Here is a 25171-nt window from a genome sequence, read left to right as displayed (position 1 = left end):
GCTTTGGTGGAGGAGAATCATCAGGTATCAATAGTGGGTAATTCTTCTACTGTAGTAGATTTTATTTTTAATTACTTAATTCATTATTATTATTTATTATTCTAAATATATTTATTTTCAGAAAATAAATATATTTTATTTTGGTTTTCATGTATAGCATTTGGTGTAATATTTCCATTATTTGGATTTCCAGTTGCAGTTTGAAAAAAAATGGCAGGAAATTTCTCTCAACGCCAAAAACTAATATCACCACCAGTACTATGTTGATTTTCTAAAACTACAGCTTTACATAAAATCCTCTACTGGGCGCCACATCTCTGACTCAAGTTCCTCTTCAAACAGGAACTCTTAGAAAAAACAGGAAACAGTTCAGAGAAAAACTCATAGACTAAACACCCTGAGGAGGAACTCTGACACCTGCCTTCGTCTCCGACTGAAATCAAACTAACACTGAACAAGGAGAACAGAGAGAGAACTGAGCAACTTGACACTGAAACACAGACTGCTGCAGGAGGAAACACAAGACAATCAAAGTGAAAGTAAGTTCAGAAAGTTTCTACAGGAGAGAAACTGACTTCCTGGTTTGACTTTCTGTCTGCTGTGGTTTCTGCTTCACTCTGAGACAAAATGGCTTCCAGATCAGACGATGATCTCTGCTGTCCGGTCTGTCTGGAAATATTTAAGGATCCAGTTCTTCTGTCATGTAGCCACAGCTTCTGTAAGGAGTGTCTGCAGAAATATTGGAGAGACAAACCAGGAAGAGAGTGTCCAGTTTGTAAAAGGAAATCTTCTAAAGATGAACCACCCTGTAATCTGGCTCTGAAGAATCTCTGTGAGTCTTTCTTACAGCAGAGAGAGCAGAGAGCTTCAGAGGATCTCTGCTCTCTGCACTCTGAGAAACTCAAACTCTTCTGTCTGGACCATCAGCAGCCAGTTTGTCTCGTCTGCAGTCATTCAGATTTACACAAAAACCATAAATTCAAACCCATCGATGAAGCTGCTCAGCAACACAAGAAGAACCTTCAGGAAACTCTGGAGCCTTTAAAGAAGAAGCTGGAGCTCAGGAAGAAAGTTCAGGAGGAGTTTGATCAGACAGCAGAACACCTGAAGGTCCAGGCCCGACACACAGAGAGGCAGATTATGGAGCAGTTTAAGCAGCTTCATCAGTTTCTAGCAGAGGAAGAGGAGGCCAGGCTGGCTGCACTGAGGGAGGAAGAGGAGCAGAAGAGAGGGATGATGAAGGAGAAGATGGAGGCTCTGAGCAGAGAGATAGCAGCTCTTTCAGACACAGTCAGAGCCACAGAGGAGGAGCTGAGAGCTGAAGACGTCTCATTCCTGCACAACTACAAGGCTGCAGTGGAAAGAGTCCAGCGCTGCCCCCTGCTGGAGGATCCACAGCTGCCCTCAGGAGCTCTGATAGACCAGGCCAAACATCTGGGCAACCTGGCCTTCAACATCTGGAGCAACATGGAGAACATGGTGACCTACACGCCTCTGGTTCTGGACCCAAACACGGCTGGTTCAGAACTCTATCTGTCTGAAGATCTGACCAATGGGAGGAGAGGAGAAAAACAGCAGCTTCCTGATAATCCAGAGAGATTTAATTTATGGCGGCATTCTGTTCTGAGTTCTGATGGTTTTAACTCAGGGAACCACAGCTGGGATGTTGATGTTGGAGACAGTAAAGCCTGGACACTTGGTGTGTTAGAAGAGTCTGTTCAGAGGAAGGAAATCATAAAGTCTGGATGGTTGGTTATATTTTTCTATTCAGGTAATTACTCAGCATTTTCTCCACCAGCTCCTTCCACTCGTCTCTCAGTCCAGAAACTCCAGAGGATCAGAGTGAATCTGGACTGGGACAGAGGAAAGCTGTCCTTCTCTGATCTGGATACTAACACACACATACACACCTTCACACACACCTTCACTGACAAGATGTTTCCATACTTCTCCACTACTAAAACATTAAAGATCGTACCGATGAAGATCTCAGTGATCAAGCAGCAGCTCTGATGATCTCAGCATGAAGATCACAAAGTCCAAATAAAAACTTATTGATCAGATTGAAACTGTGAGTTTTAAAGAGGAAACTGGAGATGATCTGATCATCTGGAGATTCTTCATCTCTGACTTTCCAACTATTGTTTCCATTCTAGCAGAAATTAATGTCAATATGTTGAATTGAATGCTGTCTATTTGTAGCTGCTTAGTGATAAAACTGAACTACTGAATGAATCTGAAATGACCTTTTCAGTTACTTCTAAGTTTTTATTTGTGTTGCTTTGACTATTTCCCTGATCAATGCTGTGTTTAAACTTTCTATCATCACTTTTATTATTCAGTAAATACCAGAAAATACTGTGATAATAATCTAAGTCCATGTTGTCCATCGTTAATAACAGGAGATTTTAATCTGGTCTAGAGACTTTCTGTTCAGTTCAGTTCCAAACACTTTGGTTCATCAGACCTTCATAATTAACACTAGGAGTGCAAGGTTTTCGAACTCTCCCCAGACTTACTGAAACAGTGTCAAAAGACCCTGAGTCCAAACTGACGACTCTGATGGCTCAAATTAGCCTCCATTCAGCCATTCTTCCATTCTTCTATTGTTCTATTGTACATGTGGTCGTTGACCGTCAGGCCAGAAGGTAGGAATGTGAATAGTCCATGTTGGGGGTGGGTATCTATGATACCTACAACTAGTCAGTTTAGTTTTGAAGCATACATGAAGTGTTTTTGGAGAGATGTGACCTTTTGCAGCTGATCCATGATGTTGTGCTGCATTATCCAGGTCATTTTGCCAAATGTACATAGAGTTTGCAAAACATACAATCTGTTTCAAAAAGTATGCAATGGTTTTTCTAAAAGAAATGAGTAATGTTTCTCTTTGAAATAAAGCTAAGAGGGTATAAAATGACAGTTTAGAAATAAACTAACCAAATTAATTGTGTTGATCCACCTCAAAAAAATCATGCAAAAAGTGTAAGCAAAAGAAATCTGGGAGACTTTGCAAATGCAAATTTGCATGCAGCCTTTTGTGCTGTGGAGGATAAATAGGTGACTGCTTCACCTATTTAGTTCACAAGAACTAATGGCATTTATTTCAGTCATAATCTTGCGGGGGGTGACCAAGGTTCCATCACTATGTGACAGCTGGTCAGCAAACCTGGCAAACATGATTGACATGGCAGCACTGAATGCACATGTGCTTTATCAGGCATGCATTGGGGTGCAGGAGAGACGGGTGGACTTCCTGGTTGAGCTTGCAAAAGAGTTCGGTAACTCTCATGTGAGTGAGAAGAAGGCACACAAGGAGAAACTGCTTCGGCAACAACCTTCCACACCCAGCTCAGGCAAAAGGGCGAAGTGTCAGGTCAACCATCGATGCAGGACGCGTGTCCTGAGGCCGAAACATCATCAGTGACCCCTCACACCCCCACCATGGACTGTTCTCCCTGCTGCCCTCTGGAAAGAGGTTCCGCAGCATCCGCTGCAGGTCCACCTGGCTCCGAAAAAGCTTTTTCCCACTTGCCATCAGACTGCTGAACTCTTACCTGGACTGCACTCAAAAACTGGTCTCCACTTCATACCTTGCACATATACATAGCTAAGTAACTTCCATTTTACTGTCAGTCCTGCACTTTATATTTTATATTTAGATTTATATTCATATTTTATACTGTATTTTATTTTACTCACAACATTGGAACCTCAAACATTGTCCTGAGCCGTATGCAACAAAATTTCGTTCTGTATACACCCTGTGCATTGAAAATGACAACAAAGTCAGTCTAAGTCTAAGTCGAAGTCTAAGGAACAATTGTGCAACTGTGAGATGCGTTGAGGCCATTAACAGGGTACTGATAAGCAGTGGTGGGAAGTAACGAAGTACAAGTACTTCGTTACTGTACTTAAGTACAATTTTCATGTATCTGTACTTTACTTAAGTAGATTTAATAATGGGTACTTTCTACTTTTACTCCACTACATTTTACAGTAAGTATCTGTACTTTCTACTTCACTACATTTCTACAAAAGTGTCGCGTTACTCGTTACATCCAAGTCGCACTGCTCTCTTTTTGTCCGTTAAAATATGAAGTTCAGGGACTTTAAGGTGGCGCCGTAAAATCCAAGCAATAACGTGACTTAGTGTCTGTTGTCACCCATCGCCTCCCCCTTTACTAGCACGCGGAGCTCCAGACATGCGCAGTGGTTTCCTCTGAGCGGGAGAAGATGTCTAACTAATCGATAATAGCTGCATAAATCATAAGATATGACGACATGTAAAACCAGCAGCGCTTCGCTTTCACAGACGGTGGGACTTTGTCCAACTTTTAGCGTCACTTGGAAGGAAAGCTTAAAGAAAGGTAAGATCTGTGGACGTGACGCTAGCAAAGCTAGCTGTACTGAGACACATGTTGCATCTGCGATGAAAAAAAGTTGTCACTCATGCGCTGAATTATTGTGTGGATTCAGGAACGATCCGATTCTTCTGGACGGATCTTTACTAAGGTTGATGGGACTGAAGCCTCACTGAGAGCCGTTCTTTGTTCTTGTATACACTGCAATAGCTATATGTAGCTATATATATATATATATATATATATATATATATATATATATATATATATATATATATATATATATATATATATATATATATATACACACACACATTTATTTAATTGCCGAATAAGTAAAAGTTGAACGTATGAACACAGAGCATGCTCATTGATTGATTTTGTCTCCTGTCATGGTGGCAAACATGCAGTGGGAGGGAGGATGAGAACAGTCATGGTGCTCCTTCTGCTTGTTGCGCCGTTGGACAGTGTTCATAGTGTTGTTGTAATGTTACAATTACAACTGTAATTGTAACATAGCAATTACAGTTAATTGCTATGTTTCATGGTTTAATGGTGCAGACAGTTGTGGTTTCCGACATGGGCAATATGGGCAACCGCCCAGGGCGTTATTTTTATAGGGATGGCAGGCGACCTCTGCGGATTGTAGCACAGCGATGAAAGCAAAACAGAATGAAATGAGTTGTAATTGATACTGATTAAATATATTTCAGCTCTAAGTATTTATATCTAGGTGTTTTTATGGAAATGTGGATCTTTCAGATCAATCTGAGAACCAATTTTGATAGGTGCACTTCATTTTATTGTGTCATGTAGCGCAGGGCGCTGGTCTTGGTCTCGTGTTCAGTGGTCTTGACTACAACTCTGCTACGTGGCTCCTCGATTGCATGTCTTCCCCCCCACACCTTCGTTCCATCCCCTTTCAGTTGGATTTCTTTCTAAATAAATGTCACTAATGAAGTTCATGCTACGTTAGGACAGGAAATAAGATGTTTCCATCCCTGAAATTATGATGCATAGAATCACATATCTAAGTCTAAACTCTTACAGAGAATAAACACAATAAGAACATGTTTAATCTGTGACATTGTTTATTAAAATGGCACATTTATGATGTATTCAAATTAAATACTATCGGCACACTTAATGATATTAGCGATTAGGTTACGTATTCAGCAAGTACTTTTACTTTTAATACTTAAGTATTTTTAAAAGCCAGTACTTTTTTACTTTTACTTAAGTAAAATGTTAATGTGGTACTTTGACTTTTACTTGAGTACATTTTTGCCTGTGTATTTGTACTTTTACTTAAGTACATTTTTTGAGTACTTTCTCCACCACTGCTGATAAGGTAATGGCCCTATTTATTGAACAAAAGCACCTGCTAGATAAAATCCTTCAGGTCATTTGGCCTGTTTCTAGACTGAATAGGTAGAAACACCAAATGGACTACCTTCGGCCGTTCTAGGAAAGAATTTTTAGAAAAGAAAAGAAATTTTAAAAATGGAAAAAAAATTCTGACACAAAGGATCGTAATTCATGCATGAAAGGGTTAATTTTACTGTCACTCTGTTTTGGGGGGTTTGTTGTTTTTTTGTCGTTTGTTTATTTCTACAAAATTATTATTTATTACTGAAATGTGGGGATTTTAGGCAGGGTAGCACCAGAGTATTTAATATTAAAATAATCACTTAAACCTTCATTTATTGAGTTTTATTTGAATTGTTTGAATGGAAGACTGCTTTTGGTCAATGTGAAGTCTTATAGCCATAATGTGGATTATCAATGCTCTGTGGTGGTTGTTGTGACAACGGTTTTGAAACTTTTTTTTATTATTTGACAAGGGAGATACGGGTGGAGCGAAACTTTATATGCTGCACACATCTTTCCCAAACAACGTCTTATTCACAGTGATGACATTTACCTTCTACACAGGGAAGGTTTTGCTTGTATTCTGCTGAATTATATATATTAACTTGTTTATTAAAGTACTGAGGCTTTAATCAAACAATCCACACAGAGCTGCTCCTGAATCGTTCTTTTGGTTACATCAGAACATATCACAACAGTTATACTGTGAAACATGTAATGATATTTAATAAATGTAGCTGTTTGATCATACATTTCTGAAAAAATTTGATATGTAACCAGTAACCTTGGATGTCAGAATGTTATATAACATTTTAGCCCGCATCAGATTATTTTTTTTTTACATATATTGACTGAAGGCCCAATTAGTCAAAAATTTAAAAAAGACAGTTTTACTAGCTGCTTGATTTTTACACAAGTTTAAAATCAGGTTTAAGTGGACATTAGCCTTCTTAAACTGGATAAGAAAACTCTCTTCCCTATTTTGACAAGTTCAAGAGTTCGATTTTAAATAGATGGAGAAGTGGTGGAACGTGTGGACAACATCAAGTTCCTGGGCCCCCACATCACGTCTGACCTCTCCTGGAATACAAACACCTCCCACCTGGTGAAGAAAGCACAACAAAGGCTCTTCTTCCTCAGGAAACTGAGACGGGCTGGACTTTCCTCACGGCTGCTCGTGAACTTTTACAGGGCGACGATCGAGAGCATCCTCTGCCTCAACATGACTGTGTGGTATTGTAGCTGACCAGCACTGGAGAGGAAACAACTGACACGGGTGGTGAGAACAGCACAAGGCATTGTGGGATGCCCCCTCCCAGACCTGGACTCCATTTACATAGGCCGGGTCAAGAAGAGAGCTGGATCCATAGCCATGGATTCCAGCCACCCGGGCCACAGACTGTTTGTGCTGCTGCCATCAGGCAAGCGGTACAGGAATATACGGACTACAACAAATAGACTGAGAAACAGTTTCTTCCCCACAGCCGTCAGAGCCATTACTCCCTGCCGCCCCCCCCTCCCACACATATCATAACCTCGCAGTCACACATACATATCCCCCTCGAAAAGTCAGAAGAAGGAAACTATTGTTGATAGAAAGTTATGATAATGACAAACTGCAGAGGATACAAACGGACTGAGAACAAGCTGCTTAGCAAAGAAGAAACATGTTTAAAGTCACTCTAAAGATGTAAAAGAAAATTTTAAAAAAGAATGAAGGCATAAAATTACAAGAATAAAGTTCGATGAGAGTAAAGTTGAAATAAAGCGAGAATAAAGTCATAATTTTACAACTTTATTTTCATATTATTTTGTTTTTTCTTCTCGTATGACTTTATTCTGGCAATATTATGACTTTGCTCTCATATTACAACTTTTTCTCACAATAGCATGGCTTTGTTGTCGTAATTCTATTGCTTTATTCTCATAATTGTACCTTTATATTTCTGATTTTTTTTTGTTAGTGTGACCCTAATACTTCATCGAAGAGTTTTAGGGCCATATTTATATATACTGATAAGACTTCAAGCTAAACATGTTGAATTTTGTGGGTGTAATGTGACATATTGTGAAAGCCTTAAAGAGATATGAATGCATTTCCAAATTGTTGCCTAATCCCACTATTGTTTGGACATAGAATGTTTTTTGTCGGGATCCTGAGGTTTGTCAGCTTTTCTCCACTAGAGGGAGCCTGAGACCTTCTGAGGGCGTGAGTCGGCGTCTGCACACCTGTCCTCCATCTACTCATTTGGAGGCATATAAATGGAGGAGGATGCTGACACTTCTCTGCCAGAGTGTTAGCCTGTAACAGTACCGGCTTACCTTGAGCTACTTCTACCAGGATTTGTTCCCCAGATTCTGACCCTTCTTGTCTCTGTGTTCTCAGCTACCCTGGTCTGGAGCTATCAGGTCATCAGTCGCCCTCGAGACGGAACCCTCACCGCCTTACCTGTCCGTCCTCTGCCGCCGCCTCTGATTTCGACCCTCAACCCGCTGACCAGCCTCTAGACCCTCAAGGTCCTCTCCCGGTCTAATACTTCCCCCCCGAACAGGTATATCCTCAACCTCCACCAAACGGCAAATTTCCTGGGTCCTGACTAATCATCTCTGTCCTCCCCTAGTTGCCCTGAGATCTGCCAGACGAACCGGGATCCTAATTCCTTTTGTTTGAATTCACTGTAAATAAATCACACTATTGTATTTCCAGTCTCTGGAGTGTTTCTGCATGTGGGTTAGAAAACTTGACACCATCATGACACTTTTAATACATTGCTGAGGAATGATTTTCTGTTTGGAGCCGAATGCAAATATGTGGTCTGAATCCAACAGGATATTTAACCAATTCTCTCATCAGCCTATTTGACTTGTTCAGTTTTCTGATAAGGACTGTTTGCTTTTTTTTTTCTATGTGTGTGACAAATGTTGACATTGGTTTTGTGAATGTGTATTTCATATTTCCTGGTCAGAGAGTGTGGAGAAATTTTGTATAGACATTTTTTAAAATTTTTTGGAGGTTTACATGTATGTTTTATTTAGCTGATTGAAGTCTTGGGAGATGATTAACATACAGAATAAAATAACGACATTTCATTTTGACTGGCCATCACTGAATTATAAAACGAAACGTGGTTTCATTGTTGTTGAACCTGTGCTTTGTTTGTGATTTAGAGTTGTTTTCCAAAACCAACCAATCTTCTGCTCCTTCAGAACATTCTTTCTCCTCTCATCATGGGGTCGGTGGAGTTCAGAGCTAAGTAGAGCTAACAATTGATTCCTGGTGTGTGGTTGCTAATGTGTTGCTTGAAATTAATAATAGTAAAGATAGCATGATAAGGAAATTCCCTTTTGGTTTCATAATTCAGTGACCAATAAAAATGAAATGCCAATATTTCATTATGAGCAGGTAAAGTTAGGTTTATGGACGCGTCGAGTGTCGATATCACCCTCGCGTGTTGTCACAGCGTCTGGTCGTATAACTCTGAATTTTTTTTTAGACACCACCGTTCACACAAACTGGACTATTTGGAAGCTCTTGCAGAGCAGCTCTTATATAATCCTTGTATGTAGGCTCATTTTATGAGAATATGTGACGTTTAACTATAAACGTCACATCGCTGTCTTGGCTCGCGCGCTCAGCACTAGCTTTCAATAGCGTGACTATAACTCAGCCTTAATGAGTTAAATTATGTTAGTGAACTTGTGTTTCCACATATTTTGTGAATGTGCATCGTTCATATTGTGTGGGCATTGTTGAGGAAAAATGATTATTTTTAGTGCTTAATACAGTTAATCTCACGGCATGTGTAAAAGGTATATTGAACATTCTTATTTTGAACAAATTTCTTAATTTTGAACAGGTTTGTGTTATGGATTTAAAACTAAACCATTGATGGGCAAGTATTCAAAGTACAGGAACCAAATGCAGATCAAAGGGGATCTCTCAATGAGGCTCCTGCTGTGATACCAGAGGACAGGAGGCCATAAAATTAGCATTTCCTGCAGGGCAGTCTCACTTGAGCCTGGAGGAGAGATAACGGGAGAGACTCCGGATTTCACAGGTATCTGTGAAATCTTATCTTGTGTTTTTCTTTGCCCAAATGACCGTAGAATCCAGGAGGTCAAGATGGAGCTGTTGGCTCTTTTGTTGAAACAGAGAGCAAATGGCTTTTGATCTTTGGCGTAAATTAGGGGGAGTTCTAAGTTTCTCTGAGTGTCCAAGGTAGCTTCCAGTTGGTCAACCAGAGGTACGCCTTAATTGAATATATTAAAAAGGAAAGACACACCTTCAGTATAAGAGTTCGTGCACAGGAGTAATAATTCAGATTGCTGCCACTATTTTGCTTTTTTGCATCAGCTCTCTCCAAAGACGCGTCTTTGTCTTGTCTTTATCTTCTCTTTGACGCGTCTTTGCCTTTTCTTTGTTTTTCTTTCTCTATTTTTTCCTGTCTCAGGTAATGAATGTATATCTCTGTTCCTCTGCAGTTTTGTTGTTAATTCATGCGTTGCTTTGTGTGGGATTAAACTCTGTAATTCTGTGACGTCAACACGCATTGTTGTTTTCCTTGTGGCTGCACGTCGCCCGCTGAGAGGACCTGGGATCCAGAGGAAGAGAGAGCCAAACTTTTTTTCTAAAGTTAATTTATAAATTATTCTTCCTTAACAGCATATTTTGTATCAATGTAGAAGGCATTTGTGAAGGTTTACATAGATTTAAGCTAGCACTCTTGAGTAGATAAATTGCCAGAGTTCACAAGCAATTTGCGCGTTTTGATAGCTACACGGTATATATATTTGAATTTTGCACTTACAGTACAGTATTTTTATTCTGTTTTTTTTTTACCCCTCCAGGGGGTCTTTTTGTGGGCTCTAGTGTCCCTTATATGATAGTAGGCTGACAGGAAACGGGGAAGACATGCGGCAAATGTCGGCGGGTCCGGGAGTCGAACCCGCGACGGCCGCATCGAGGACTCAAGGCCTCCAAATACGGGTCGCGCTAACCGCTACGCCACCACGGCACACACACCCTTTATTCTGTTTTCATATTCATATGTATTATATTTTATCTCTGTGTGAGTCTATTTGCTATCATTGCTTTTTGTTGCACAGAAATGTTCCCATTGTGGGACAATAAGGAATATCTTATTCTATTCGTAATTTGTATTCAGTTTAGCTTGGTGTTATTCTGGAGGCTTAAAGTTTTCCTGCTTTTTCCCTTGCAGAACCATCAGCATGGCTGCACATAGTTTCGATGATGACATTTTGTATGATTTATGGGCCCTTCCTGAGTTTCCTGGTGCAAATGAAATCAACAGAATAAATAGAAAAGAGCAAATATGAAGCTAATGAAATAAGAAAGGTTTGCGAAAGAGAAGAATTTATACTTGATTCTTCCTGCTTTTGTTTTCTAATCATGTTTTATTTAATTTTGCCTCTTTGTGCATTGAAATTAATTTTACTGTCACTCTGTTTTGGGGGGTTTGTTGCTTTTTTTGTCGTTTGTGTGTTTATTTCTACAAAATTATTATTTATTAAAGAAATGTGGGGATTTTAGGCAGGGTAGCACCAGAGTATTTAATATTAAAATAATCACTTAAACCTTCATTTATTGAGTTTTATTTGAATTGTTTGAATGGAAGCCTGCTTTTGGTCAATGTGAAGTCTTATAGCCATAATGTGGATTATCAATGCTGTGTGGTGGTTGTTGTGACAACGGTTTTGAAACTTTTTTTATTATTTGACAAGGGAGATACGGGTGGGGCGAAACTTTATATGCTGCACACATCTTTCCCAAACAATATCTTATTCACAGTTATGACATTTACCTTCTACACATGGAAGGTTTTGCTTGTATTCTGCTGAATTATATATATTAACTTGCTTATTAAAGTACTGAGGCTTTAAACAAACAATCCACACAGAGCTGCTCCTGAATCGTTCTTTTGGTTACATCAGAACATATCACAACAGTTATACTGTGAAACATGTAATAATATTTAATAAATGTAGCTGTTTGATCATACATTTCTGAAAAAATTTGATATGTAACCAGTAACCTTGGATGTCAGGATGTTATATAACATTTTAGCCCTCATCAGATTATTTTTTTTACATATATTAATATGTAAAAATATATTTTACTGAAGGCCCAATTACTCAAAATTTAAAAGACAGTTTTACAAGCTGCTTGATTTTTACACAACTTTAAAATCAGGTTTAAGTGGACATTAGCCTTCTTAAACTGGATAAGGAAACTCTGTTCCCTATTTTGACAAGTTCAAGAGTTCGATTTTAAAATATAGCTGAGCACTTAGTCCTGATCCTACAAATACAGTGAAATGGCCCCATATCATAATATGAAAATGAGAGCCAGCACTGTATTACTTATGGAAATCCATAGATAATAAGAATAACTATTTCTCAAGCACTTAAAACTCTAAGCATTTCACAGTTGAAAATTGTTAATCAAAAGCATCATTCTGTAAGGAAAAGACTGGGTTTATTTGATTGCACACCTGGTGACAATAAGTAGATTTGGGACTGATGTGCAAAATTTGTAGCTACAGAAACAACAGATGTTCAAAATCGGGTTTGATTGAATGATTTGTCTTTTGTTTTGTTTTTCTCACATTTTTAGATTTTTCCTTTTTTTAGACTACCTAACAAATGACATTTTGTTATTCTTAGATAAGGTGATATAAAATAGATTATAGATCATTTAATTCCTTTATTGTCTTTGCCATTCAAGATAATGATTGTTTAAATACATAAAAATATTTTTCATGCTGTTAAGACAACAGACAGCACATCTGAGGTTGTTACGGCCCTGGGCCTTAATGGCTGGGTTGCAGGTGTCTTGTTGTCTGTCTTTGTGCTCCTCCCCTTTACAGGTGTTGCTGATTTTATTCATTTGGAGCACAGAGCATTTAAACCTGGCTGTCTCCACCTTCTGGGTCGCCATCAGCGTCCACTCTGCCTCGATGCTTGCGGTGTTTTGTTGCCAGGCCTCAGCTCCCCTCCTTTTGCACATTTGAGTTTGTCTTTGTTTTTGCACTTCAACAACTCCATATGCACTCATACACCACATCCAAGCATTTGCATTACACCACTGATACTGACATCCTCAATCCATTGTTGTTTGTGTTAATAAACATTCCTTTTTATGCACTTTAATCCCTGCATGGTCTCCCGTTATTGTTATGACCTTGAGCCAGTCGTAACAATTGGGGGCTCGTTCAAACGGTTTTGTGAGTTCTGTTTGGTTCGGTAAGTTTGACTTTTTGTCTTACCTTTGGTCTGAGTTACGTTGTTTGAGCGCTTGTTTCGCGTTGGATTTCTGGCTCGTTAGCGTTACGCTGAGACGCCATTTCTGTGCGTTTAATTGGTGACGGGGGAATCCCGTGACGTAATTGTCCTTATTTGGACTTGTGCGCTCTTGGGGGATATGCAGGTGGTTTGGATAACGTGCTGTGTATTTTGTGGTTTTGGAGCGGGATGCTTGTTCCATAGCTTTGATTTTAACGATGTAGGTAAGTGTCAAGTTTTTAATGTGCACTAGTAAAGCGTTTTTGAGCAGGTGTCCCCTTGCAGGTTTTAGCGGCGTTTCCCAACAGGGGTTTCACCGCATTATTTTCTAGTGTGGAGGTACGGCGGGTAGAGCTTCCCTATCCCCTTTCCCTTCATCGGCTCGGGAGCATTCCATGGTTTCGTGGGGGTGACAGCCTGCTTGTCACCTTTATCGTGCCACTGGTTTTTAAATGCATAAAAACCCATCGCTACGCCTCCCGAAGACTAGGGATGAGTTTGTAAGCTTCTTCGCTAGGCAGTTAGCGGGGACACACTGCGGGTGGTCATTTTGAGTTTTTATTGTGCATTGAATTGTCACTTGTCCGTCGTTATAAACTATGGATCAGGTTGAGGCTTTTAATGGTTAAATGTTTTGTAGATGTGTTAAGAGCAATTATAATGATGGCAGAGCAGTTGTGATCTTGCCTGGAGTGTCACGTGACAATGTGATCGGCACTTTTAGAAATTTAAAATTTGTTTGAGGTTGGTGTGTTAGAGCCTTGTCTAAACTCGTCTCCATTTTTAATGGCGACTGTCGCTGGTTTGTCTGGTGAGCAGCAAACTAACTTGTTCGAGTTTCAGGTTCAGTGGAAGGAAAAAGTGTGCTTTGAGCCTGGTTGTGAAATGACCGTTCTGGTGGAGGAGTTGGCCCACATTTTGTTTGAATCCCTTAAGAGTGTGGTAGTGGACCATGCTGGGGTTGTTGTGGGTGTGGCTCCATGTTTTGTTTATTTGATGAGGAGAATCCTGAACACTTGGTTAAGCGGTGATGTGACCTTTTGGTGTTGTGGAGATATCGGCTCACTTTTGGTTTGACACTCTTTTGGTGTTGCTGGCTGTGAGACAGCAGTAACTTTGAGTATGGTCCTGGACCATGCTAAGAGTGATCATGTTGTGGGTATTGATCTCCATATTTTCGGTCACGTTTGCTTACCTGACTTGTGTAGCAACGTTTTGTGGTAGTGGACCACTTGTTGCTGTGACCTTTTGTGTTGGGTAACACCAGTTCAGATCTGGTTGGATTGCTGGTTATTGCTTTGTGGAGTGGTAACTGGGTGAATCCATTTTTGATTTGGCTGTGAACCTGTGGTAGGTCACTTGTGTGTCAGGTCTGTGTTCATAAGTGGTTTTCTCTTCTTGGTATCTTGAGGGTATTGAAGCAGTAAGGACATGTCCTGTTTCAGCTGCTGTACCGTTCTTTGCCAGTCTTCCTAACCAGTGACCAGGCATGATGGGCACAGCAACTTATGGCTGTGGGACGTGGCGGCTGACGATGTGGCGGCTATCATCCTGGACACTGAATTTTGGTAACGTACTACCAGCCCAAACATTTTTAAATTCATGTTTGTTTTGAGTTTTTAAAGGTTCCCCTTTGGGGCCCTTTTCTTAAGGGTGGGGGTGTTACGGCCCTGGGCCTTAATGGCTGGGTTGCAGGTGTCTTGTTGTCTGTCTTTGTGCTCCTCCCCTTTACAGGTGTTGCTGATTTTATTCATTTGGAGCACAGAGCATTTAAACCTGGCTGTCTCCACCTTCTGGGTCGCCATCAGCGTCCACTCTGCCTCGATGCTTGCGGTGTTTTGTTGCCAGGCCTCAGCTCCCCTCCTTTTGCACATTTGAGTTTGTCTTTGTTTTTGCACTTCAACAACTCCATATGCACTCATACACCACATCCAAGCATTTGCATTACACCACTGATACTGACATCCTCAATCCATTGTTGTTTGTGTTAATAAACATTCCTTTTTATGCACTTTAATCCCTGCATGGTCTCCCGTTATTGTTATGACCTTGAGCCAGTCGTAACAGAGGTAAAGGAGGAAAACCTTTTGAATTTTAGATTTTACTGAATACATGATTAAAAATTATCCCAGCAATGTGTTTAGTTTACAAACTAAATATTTATTTTGCTAAGTAAAGTATTTTTCTGCAAAGTGAATATTTAGTTTTCTTTTTTCTGATTTTGTTATTTTATGTTACAGTTATGGATCATCGTCATTTTAGTCCTTAAAATACCAAAACTTCTTCATAAGTTTATATTTAGTTCCATCTGATGATGTAATTTTTAAATATTAAATGATCTTTTGACCAGTACTTGAGTCGCTTTTTTACCAAACAGATTTTTACTCTATTGAATCATTTCTTTAATGGAAACTTTTTACTTTTGAGTAAATAAATGTTGAAGTAGTACTACTCTTACTGCAGTACAACTTTTGGCCATGAGTAACTATATTAAATGCTTAGGGTAATTATAAATAAAACTACTTATTTTGATTTTGATCCAAGATTGAAAGAAGAATTTGAAGTAAAATAAACGGTTATTTTAACTTAATGTTGTCAGTGAAAATAATAAAGCAATGTTTGCTCTTTAACCAGGTGAGGACAGTTTTTTTCTGGCATATTGTGAAATAATCATTTGATTTAAATTGCAACACTAAGCCGAAAGTTAACTCAAGACTTAAAAACTTTAAAAACAAAGTTTAGATGACTTATCTTGTTAAATCAACTTCATGAACTTTAATTTCTGAGTTAAAACACAAACAATTTTCTTGTTGACTTAAAATAGATTTTGATGGCAGCAGGTGATTTTTAAGTTAAACCACCTACAGATGTTTTTCTCAAACTTAATGAGACATTTTGCATGTAATACAGTTTTTTCATTAGTTAATATTTACTAATAAAAGTTTAAATAATTAATGTTGTAAATAACAATTATGTGATTTGTTTTCATTGAAGTTATGAGAAGGGAAATGGGGAATCGGACACAATGTCCTTCACCAGTAGGTGGCAGTAAAGTCCCTTTAAGTTAGTTGCCGTTGGTCTTAAGACAGGAGAAGGAGAAGAAGAAGAGGTTGAACTTTCCCAGGACTCCAGTCCAAGTTACGGTGAGCAAGGAGAAGAGGTTGAACTTTCGCAGGACTCCGGTCCAAGTGACGCTGAGCAGCAAGCAGAGAAATTCTGTTCGGTTGCTTCCAAATGTGTCATAATCGGTCGGTTTATATCACACCACATCAATCTGGATTCATTTATGTGGTTTGTGATTAATTGAAGAGGTTTTATGTGGGTTAGTGTTGGGTAAATGAGGCGTCATGTATCGTTTCAACCCATAGCAAAACTGTATTGATACTGTGTCACTGAATACTGACACCTGCTGGACATTAAAAATCCCTACAGGCAAAGCAGTTCACAGACTGATTTGATGACTTAGTCTACACATCATTTGTCTGTATCAGGATGGCGTATGGTTATAAGATGGAAAAATATGTAATCGGCATATTTTGGGGTTTTTTTTATGCTTCCCACACGTGTGATGAAGAGGTCTGGCCAACTTGTTCTTACACTGATTCTTTTCAGAATAGTCGTCTGACTGGACTTTCTTTGTAACTGTACTGCCTGGACTTTGCTGAACAGAATTATCACATCTCAATGGCTGTGAAGATACTATTGAAAAAAATTGTCTAGAATATTCATTTTGTTTTTGTTCTCTTTTTCTCTTATGGTTGCTGTGGTGTACCTTTTTTTTAGAGGGGATGGATGTTGTTTTTGTTTGTTTATTTCGGGGTGCAAGTGGAATTCAACAGGGGGGAATGTAACAGTGTTTAGGTTTAAGTTGTAGAATCCCACTTGCCTTATATGGATCAGTGCAATGGGGAAATAGCGCCCCCCTCTTAGTGTGGCTGGTTAAATGTTGCTGGCTCCTGCACTCAGTGCCAGTCTGTGAAAGCTGCACGAGAGGTGAGTTGCGTTTTTCAGCACACAGTAGAAACGTGTTAGCAACATCATTTTTATTAACTTAGACAAATAGTGTGAAATTTAATAATTACTAGATGTGTGCCTAGCACCAATTTTTGTACTTTTAGTTTAGTTAATATTATGAAACACTTTATGTGCTAAGTTAAAGGCTAACTTAACGCTCAGTTTAGTGTGCTGAATGAAGCGGAGCCGTTGCACTGATTTGAACTCCCCATATGTTCCCATTCAGGAAATAAACTGCTTGATAAACCAGAAACTTCTCATCTTCATTAAAAATCTACACAAGGCAGAGTCGAGGGGTTACTGGGGCCGGCCTGGTACAGTGGAGTGAAGCAGAACCCGGTTACACATGTTCAGTTACTTTGAGTTCATTTAAGTGGGTCAACCTTGTTTAGGTCGGGCTTATATTTTTTATGTAGCATAGTCCGAGTTTTGTCAGTGAACATCGAGGTTATTCCATTATTGTGAAGTTAACTCTTTTACTAGTGTAATCAAATTTACAGCATTAATACTGATGTGTGTTCCAATATGTCCTCTTCAAGGCAAACCGACGTATGAAATACTATATTAGCTCAATCCAGACTGAATCTGGGTCACTGTGAGGCAAACGCCACGACATCAGACCAACATGCATGTAAATTAAAGAGGCGATACAGCAAAACCACGGTGGATCAACAAGTTACAGAAACTGTGTTTTCATTATTTACCCCAGAAGAGGTAAATAATGACAACACTGCAGCGGAGGCTGTAGAAGAGGAGCGAGTTGGAGAGGCTGAGGAGGAAACCGCAGGAGAAAAGCTCAGCAAGGCTGCAGACTCTGAAGAGGAACATGAACCATTGGTGTTGAAATATGTGTTCAGTTGGAAGTGTCTGTTTTCTGTCATTTAATAATTTAATGTGGTAAACATTCATGAAACATTTGATTCAAGCACTTCAAGTTGCATGTAAACAGGTGATGAAATGAATCACATTTTAAGTAAAAATTTGATATTTAAAATATTTCAGGTAATAAACATACATGTAATGAAAGATTATATTTTTAAATAAACATTTTATGTGATTAAAGTAAACAATTGTATAATCAGACATTTTGCAGTGAACATTTAATGTAAACAATCAAACCAGATGAAAGAGCCCATCTTTAAATATTTAATGTGTAATTAAACAGTTCAGGGTAAACAATAAAGGTAAATACTATGAAATAGATCACACTTTAAATAAATATTTGTTGTATTTTACATATTTCTGGTAAGAAGTGAACATGTAATGTCCTAGAATTCTATGTAATTGAACATTACAGGTAACAAATGTGATGATCATCTGAGGTAATAAATTTTATGAAAAATTTTTAAACATTTTTAAAAATATAAAATTAAAAAGGGGTCAAAATGTAATAAAGATAGGTGTGCTTCATCTATACAGTCTAAAAGAACAATTTCACACTGATTTTGAGTTAATGGGGAAGCTATTTGGAAGCTATTGAAGAAAACATTTAATATTAAAATTATTTAAAATATTGAATATGACTTAAAATTTTAATAGAGGATAGTGTGCCTCGTGTAACACCATGAATTATCCCTTTTTTGTATCAGTTGGTCACAAGGCAAGGCATTTATTTACAGGAGTGTTTGGTTCGGAAACTGACGTCCCGAACCTCCGAGCTCTTGAGGAGGGAGTGGTGGAGAACAGCTGGCCAGAATTAATGTTCATAAATCGGATCAACCTTGAGCTAAACGCCCCTTACTCCAATATCCAACTTGAAAACAACTTCGATGCGGTCGGTAACACAATGGAAATGCCGGAATAAAGTTTGTTTTGGTCTGTGGCCTCAAAAGATGGCGCCGAGAGACTGCGCAAGACATAAACATCACACACAGTGACGTCAGTTCCAAAACTCTATTGTAGTGAAAACAGGGAAAGTTTTCCTCAACACCAAACACCATTTTCACTTCCAGAGTCTGAATGTGACAGAAAAACAGCAAACAGAAGGAAACAACATGAAATGTGTTCATTTGAATTTCCCAGATAGTGGAGACCCTGGAAGAGTTTTATGAGAGGAAAAATAGATTTTCACTTAAAGCAGGAACAAACTGATGGATCAGAAAAAACTGTAGTTTTTACTAAAACTGCAGATTTAGATTATATCCTCTAGAGGGCACCACATATCCTCAAGACTGATTCCAACAGGAACACCTGAGGAAAAAACAGGAAACAGTTGAGAGAGAAAAACTCATTGAGTAAACACCCTGAGGATGACCTTTGACTCCTGCCTTCGTCTCCGACTGAAATCAAACTAACACTGAACAAGGAGAACAGAGGGAGAACCGAGCAACTAGACACTGAAACACAGACTGCTGCAGGAGGAAAAACAAGCAAATCAAAGTCAAAGTAAGTTAAGAAAGTTTCTACAGGAGAGAAACTGACTTCCTGGTTTGACTTTCTGTCTGCTGTAATTTCAGCTTCACTCCGAGACAAAATGGCTTCCAGATCAGACGATGATCTCTGCTGTCCGGTCTGTCTGGAAATATTTAAGGATCCGGTTATTCTGTCATGTAGCCACAGCTTCTGTAAGGAGTGTCTGCAGAGATATTGGAGAGAGAAACCAGGAAGAGAGTGTCCAGTTTGTAAAAGGAGATCTTCGAAAGATGAACCACCACGTAATCTGGCTCTGAAGAACCTGATTGAATCTGTCATACAGCAGAGAGAGCAGAGAGCTTCAGAGGATCTCTGCTCTCTGCACTCTGAGAAACTCAAACTCTTCTGTCTGGACCATCAGCAGCCAGTTTGTCACATCTGCAGAGATTCAGAAAAACACACCAAGCACAGATTCAGACCCATCGATGAAGCTGCTCAGCAACACAAGAAGAACCTTCAGGAAACTCTGGAGCCTTTAAAGAAGAAGCTGGAGCTCAGGAAGAAAGTTCAGGAGGAGTTTGATCAGACAGCAGAACACCTGAAGGTCCAGGCCCGACACACAGAGAGGCAGATTATGGAGCAGTTTAAGCAGCTTCATCAGTTTCTAGCAGAGGAAGAGGAGGCCAGGCTGGCTGCACTGAGGGAGGAAGAGGAGCAGAAGAGAGGGATGATGAAGGAGAAGATGGAGGCTCTGAGCAGAGAGATAGCAGCTCTTTCAGACACAGTCAGAGCCACAGAGGAGGAGCTGAGAGCTGAAGACGTCTCATTCCTGCACAACTACAAGGCTGCAGTGGAAAGAGTCCAGCGCTGCCCCCTGCTGGAGGATCCACAGCTGCCCTCAGGAGCTCTGATAGACCAGGCCAAACATCTGGGCAACCTGGCCTTCAACATCTGGAGCAACATGGAGAACATGGTGACCTACACTCCTCTGGTTCTGGACCCAAACACGGCTGGCTCAGGACTCTATGTGTCTGAAGATCTGACCAATGGGAGGTGGGGAGAGAAACAGCAGCTTCCTGATAATCCAGAGAGATTTGATTCTTGGCGTTCCGTTCTGAGTTCTGATGGTTTTAATTCAGGGAACCACAGCTGGGATGTTGATGTTGGAGATAGTTCATCATGGGTACTTGGTGTGTTAGAAGAGTCTGTTCAGAGGAAGGGAGACATAAAATCTGGATGGTTGTTTATTGGGTTAAATATCGTTGGATACTCAGCACGTTGTCTACCCGCTCCTTTCACTCGTCTCTCAGTCCAGAAGAATCTCCAGAGGATCAGAGTGAATCTGGACTGGGACAGAGGAAAGCTGTCCTTCTCTGATCTGGATACTAACACACACATACACACCTTCACACACACCTTCACTCACAAGATGTTTCCGTTCTTCTACACTGATAAAACATTAAAGATCGTACCGATGAAGATCTCAGTGATCAAGCAGCAGCTCTGATGATCTCAGCATGAAGATCACAAAATCCAAATAAAATCTTATTGATCAGATTGAAACTGTGAGTTTTAAAGAGGAAACTGGAGATGATCTGATCATCTGGAGATTCTTCATCTCTGACTTTCCAACTATTGTTTCCATTCTAGCAGAAATTAATGTCAATATGTTGAATTGAATGCTGTCTATTTGTAGCTGCTTAGTGATAAAACTGAACTACTGAATGAATCTGAAATGACCTTTTCAGTTACTTCTAAGTTTTTATTTGTGTTGCTTTGACTATTGCCCTGATCAATGCTGTGTTTAAACTTTCTATCATCACTTTTATTATTCAGTAAATACCAGAAAATACTGTGATAATAATCTAAGTCCATGTTGTCCATCGTTAATAACAGGAGATTTTAATCTGGTCTAGAGACTTTCTGTTCAGTTCAGTTCCAAACACTTTGCTTCATCAGACCTTCATAATTAAGAGATTATCATCCAGTTTGTTACTATAAAGATTTCAGAACAATGATAAACTCTACATGATGTTTGTGAAGCAGCAAAAACTGAATATTGTTGCAGGAGGGCAGCGTTAATCTTTCATTTCTGATTCTTTAGTCTGAGTTTAGTTTTGGTTTTGAAACAAAACAGAGGAAGAAGTTTTGGACTTTTCATCTCTGTATAATTTGTTTTCCATTTTTAGGGAGATGATGTATGAAATAAGTGCAGAACTGTAATAAATGTTATTTCCATTCATTTCTTCTCTGAGGTTTTATTTTGGTTTCCATTTCCAGAACTTACTGTCATTTTTAGAGTCTCAGTTTGGATCCACAGTTTGAAAGTCAGAATGTGATGGAATCAATCAAATTAGCATCAAATCATTTCTGATTCATTCACTCTTGTATCAAATAGTAGAACCTCCTCCAAACTCCAGTTTGTTTCTTCTGATGGTTTTAGTTTCATTTGAAGGCATTTGGTTCAGCCAGCAGGGGGCGCTGAGACTAGCCGTTCATGTATCTTTCATGGTTCTGGGATCTTTTAAACATATCAGGCTTTTAAATCCTTTTCACATGTGAATCCTTCACTTATGGTCTATATAAAGTATAACTGCAATGCTTTGGTCTGTGTCAGGTTTACAACCTTAAAATAGACAAAAATAAGAGAGAGAGAAATTGGATTTTACTCGCATGGAGAGCAGAGAGGAGGGTCTGATTTTCACTGTGTCCAATCTCGTTCTGAGAATCCTCTCTTGCTTATCCTTTATTAAACAAACCCAGCTGCTAACGCACCATTTTTATCATAGATCAATTTCAAAGAAATTATTGTTTTTTGTGTCTAGGTGCTTATCAGTGGACAAAAATAAAGTAAATTCCACTTTTTATGTCCAGTTGAGTAAATGAGTAGGTTGTCGTCACTGATCCTTAATTTCTGAGAAATAAAAAAGACATAATTGCACAAATATTTATTGAAATGGTTAGTATTGGAGTTAATAATCAAATACAAAAATGTTTTGGAGGAATTTTTTGGTTTCTGACACTATTGCATGACTATACACTTCCTGGCTCCCACACCAGGACAAGGTTCTAAACATTGCTTTTCATTTAGGTGTTATAGCCTAGGATTCACACGGTTTATAAGGTTCCCAAAACCTTTTTCATAACCCTTAATGGGTCAACCCTCATTACACTTTTCTTTAAAAGAGAGTTAACTTACTTTCAGTTCTCTCTCCCCTTCGCAGAGTTCTGTCAACCCTCAGATCCCAGCCAGTGGGCCGACTCCAGTCCTGGAAAAGGATCTATAAACCCATTCTAAAGAGTTTAGCTGTTTGCACGGTCTTTTTGGACTCTGCCACACCCACTGGAATCCTTAGGTATGTTGGGGATCCGGCTCGAAGGACCAATTAAATGTCAGGTTCACATCCTTAAAATAGACAAAAATAAGAGAGAGACAAATGAATTGGATTTTACTCGCGAGCAGAGCAGAGAGGAGGGTCTGATTTTCACAGTGTCCAAACTCGCTCTAAGAATCCTCTCTTGCTTCTCCTTTATTAAACAAACCCAGCTGCTAACACACAGTTATAAATCTTTCTATACAATAAATCTCCTGTCGAGGTCTCAAAGCAGTTCCCTTGTCTCTCTGGGTCACAAGCTTTGACCCTTTAGCCTTTTAGTGTTTTACTAAGAGCAGTTCTTAGTTTTGTGTCCAGAGTAGCTGGTATCTGCTTGCAATCTGGCACGTTCATCAGTTTCCTGCAGACATCTCTCACAAAAACACACATAGGAGAATAATACAAAGAATCTCACAGTCCTTAAAGTTAATTTTGAGTATATATGGGAAAAAAGATATTTACAGTTCTAAAAGTCTGTTTTAGAGCAACTTGTTTGAAAATTTGTTAGCTTGTTTTTTTTTCTTAAATGTACTGACTTATCTGGACATTTTTTACTGTAAAAATGCAACACCTAAATTTTATTAACTGCTGGGTCTTGTTGAGGAAAAATGATTATTTTTAGTGCTGAATACAGTTAATCTTACGGCATGTGTTAAAGGTATATTGAACTTTCTTATTTTGAACAAATTTCTTAATTTTGAACAAGTTTGTGTTATGGACTTAAAACTATGGATGGGCAAGCAAACAATACTAACCAAATGCAGATCAAAGGGGATCTCTCAATGGGGCTCCTGCGGTGTTGTCAGAGCACAGGAGGCCATAAAATTAGCATCTTCTGCAGGGCAGTATCACTTGAGCCTGGAGGAGAGAAATCTGTTTGGTTCACAGAAGATCAAAAGTCTTCCAGAACCAACATCTGGGATGGAGTAAAACTGAATACAACATAGAATGTTGAAACAACTAACATTTAACTTCTAAGACATTTTTCTAAGTATTAATAGCATGTTTTTAACGAAGAATGTATTATCTAATTTTAGAACTACTAATCTAGTAAATGATGAATGTATTTGAAAATTGTACTATCTGTGACAATATCAGAATCAAATGGAAATTGTTTGAATGAAAATGTTTTGTTTAGTATTAGAAAATGGCTCAGCATTTATGCTAAATGGGGTTTTGTGAAGATAACCTTTCTTTGAACCAAATTACTGGATTTAAGTTTGCCTTGAGAATTTATGTAAGGAGTGATAACGGGAGAGACTTTGGATTTCACAGGTATCTGTGAAATCTTATCTTAGGTTTTTCTTTACCCAAATGACCGTAGAATCCAGGAGCCCAGGACGCAGCTGTTGGCTCTTTTGTTGAACCAGAGAGCAAATGGCCTTTGATCTTTGGCGTAAATTAGGGGGAGTTCGAAGTTTTTCTGAGTGTCTAAGGTAGCTTCCAGTTGGTCAACCAGAGGTACACCTTAATTGATTATATTAAAAAGGAAAGACACACCTTCAGTATAAGAGTTCGTGCACAGGAGTAATACTTCAGACAGCTGCCACTATTTTGCTTTTTTGCATCAGCTCTCTCCAAAGACACGTCTTTGTCTGTCTTTGACTGTCTTTGTCTCGTCTTTGTTTGTCTTGTCTTTGACGCGTCTTTGCCTTTTTCTTTGTCTTTTCTTTCTCTATTTTTTTCTGTCTCAAGGTAAAGAATGTATATCTCTGTTCCTCTGCAGTTTTGTTGTTAATTCATACGTTGCTTTGTATGGGATTAAACGCTGTGATTCTGTGACGTCAACGTGCAGTGTTGTTTCCTTGTGGCTGCACGTCGCCCGCTGAGAGGACCCGGGAGTTTGAGGAAGAGAGAGAGAGCCAAACTTTTTTAGCCAAAGTTAATTTTTTAAATATTCTTCCTTAATAGTCTCTAAAGGCATGACATATTTTGAACATATTTTTTAGATGCAATAAATTCCTTTCATTTTCAGAATTAACTAAACAATATAAACTTAATAATACTCGATTTTTAGAATATCTTCAATTAAAATCTCTTATGCAAAGTAAATTTGACCTGGAACAACTCATTATAGAAGCTAATGCACAAATTACAGAACTATTTAAAATTGCATCTAAAAAGAAAACTCAGCTTATCTACAGAGTGTTAAATAGGATTGATTCAACAAAATCCATACCTACTTTAAAATGGCAAACAGATGTGAATATAATCCCAGACTGAATTCTGGATTAAAATTTGCAATAATATCTCATATATGACAAAAAAACGCTGATCTTCAGCTCATACAGTTTAAAGTACTTCACAGAATCCACTACAAACTCAAAGCCTGCATAAAATGGGTTTGTCTCAGTCTGAATTGGGCAGAACTTGTTCACAAAATACCTGTGATACATA

At 38.9% G+C, this 25171-nt stretch overlaps 4 protein-coding genes and 1 long non-coding RNA gene across 6 annotated transcripts in view; 4 read left to right on the top strand and 1 right to left on the bottom strand.

Annotated features, from left to right (window-relative positions):
• Window positions 1–25171, top strand: part of LOC116723912 (nuclear factor 7, brain-like) — a 153432-nt gene that overhangs the window by 74050 nt on the left and 54211 nt on the right. The window lies entirely within an intron of this gene.
• On the top strand, window positions 461–2473 carry LOC116723918 (nuclear factor 7, brain-like). The gene is made up of 2 exons (XM_032569146.1): window positions 461–539; window positions 611–2473. The coding sequence occupies exon 2, from the start codon at window positions 628–630 to the stop codon at window positions 2011–2013; it is 1386 nt and encodes a 461-aa protein (XP_032425037.1). The 5' UTR covers window positions 461–539; window positions 611–627; the 3' UTR covers window positions 2014–2473.
• On the bottom strand, window positions 2290–21477 carry LOC116723930 (uncharacterized). The gene is made up of 2 exons (XR_004340069.1): window positions 21362–21477; window positions 2290–2467 (listed from the first exon to the last, which is right to left on the bottom strand). It is a non-coding gene; the product is annotated as an uncharacterized LOC116723930 (long non-coding RNA).
• LOC116723907 (nuclear factor 7, ovary-like) overlaps window positions 19324–25171 on the top strand; it is a 19253-nt gene continuing 13405 nt past the window's right edge. The window contains exon 1 of the mRNA XM_032569132.1: window positions 19324–19433. The gene's annotated coding sequence lies outside the window, so the exon portion shown is untranslated. The remainder of the gene's footprint in view (window positions 19434–25171) is intronic.
• Window positions 19507–20922, top strand: LOC116723919 (nuclear factor 7, brain-like). Its single transcript, XM_032569147.1, has one exon. The coding sequence runs from the start codon at window positions 19522–19524 to the stop codon at window positions 20905–20907; it is 1386 nt and encodes a 461-aa protein (XP_032425038.1). The 5' UTR covers window positions 19507–19521; the 3' UTR covers window positions 20908–20922.

This window comes from Xiphophorus hellerii, chromosome 8, assembly GCF_003331165.1.
Source record: "Xiphophorus hellerii strain 12219 chromosome 8, Xiphophorus_hellerii-4.1, whole genome shotgun sequence".
Classification (NCBI taxonomy): Eukaryota; Metazoa; Chordata; class Actinopteri; order Cyprinodontiformes; family Poeciliidae; genus Xiphophorus; species Xiphophorus hellerii.
The sequence above is the reverse complement of the archived record's forward strand: the minus strand, read 5'-3'. Positions and strand labels throughout refer to the sequence as shown.

Coding starts and splice junctions, on each gene's coding strand:
- LOC116723919 (XM_032569147.1), top strand. CDS start 19,522: ATGGCTTCCAGATCAGACGATGATCTCTGCTGTCCGGTCTGTCTGGAA.
- LOC116723918 (XM_032569146.1), top strand. CDS start 628: ATGGCTTCCAGATCAGACGATGATCTCTGCTGTCCGGTCTGTCTGGAA.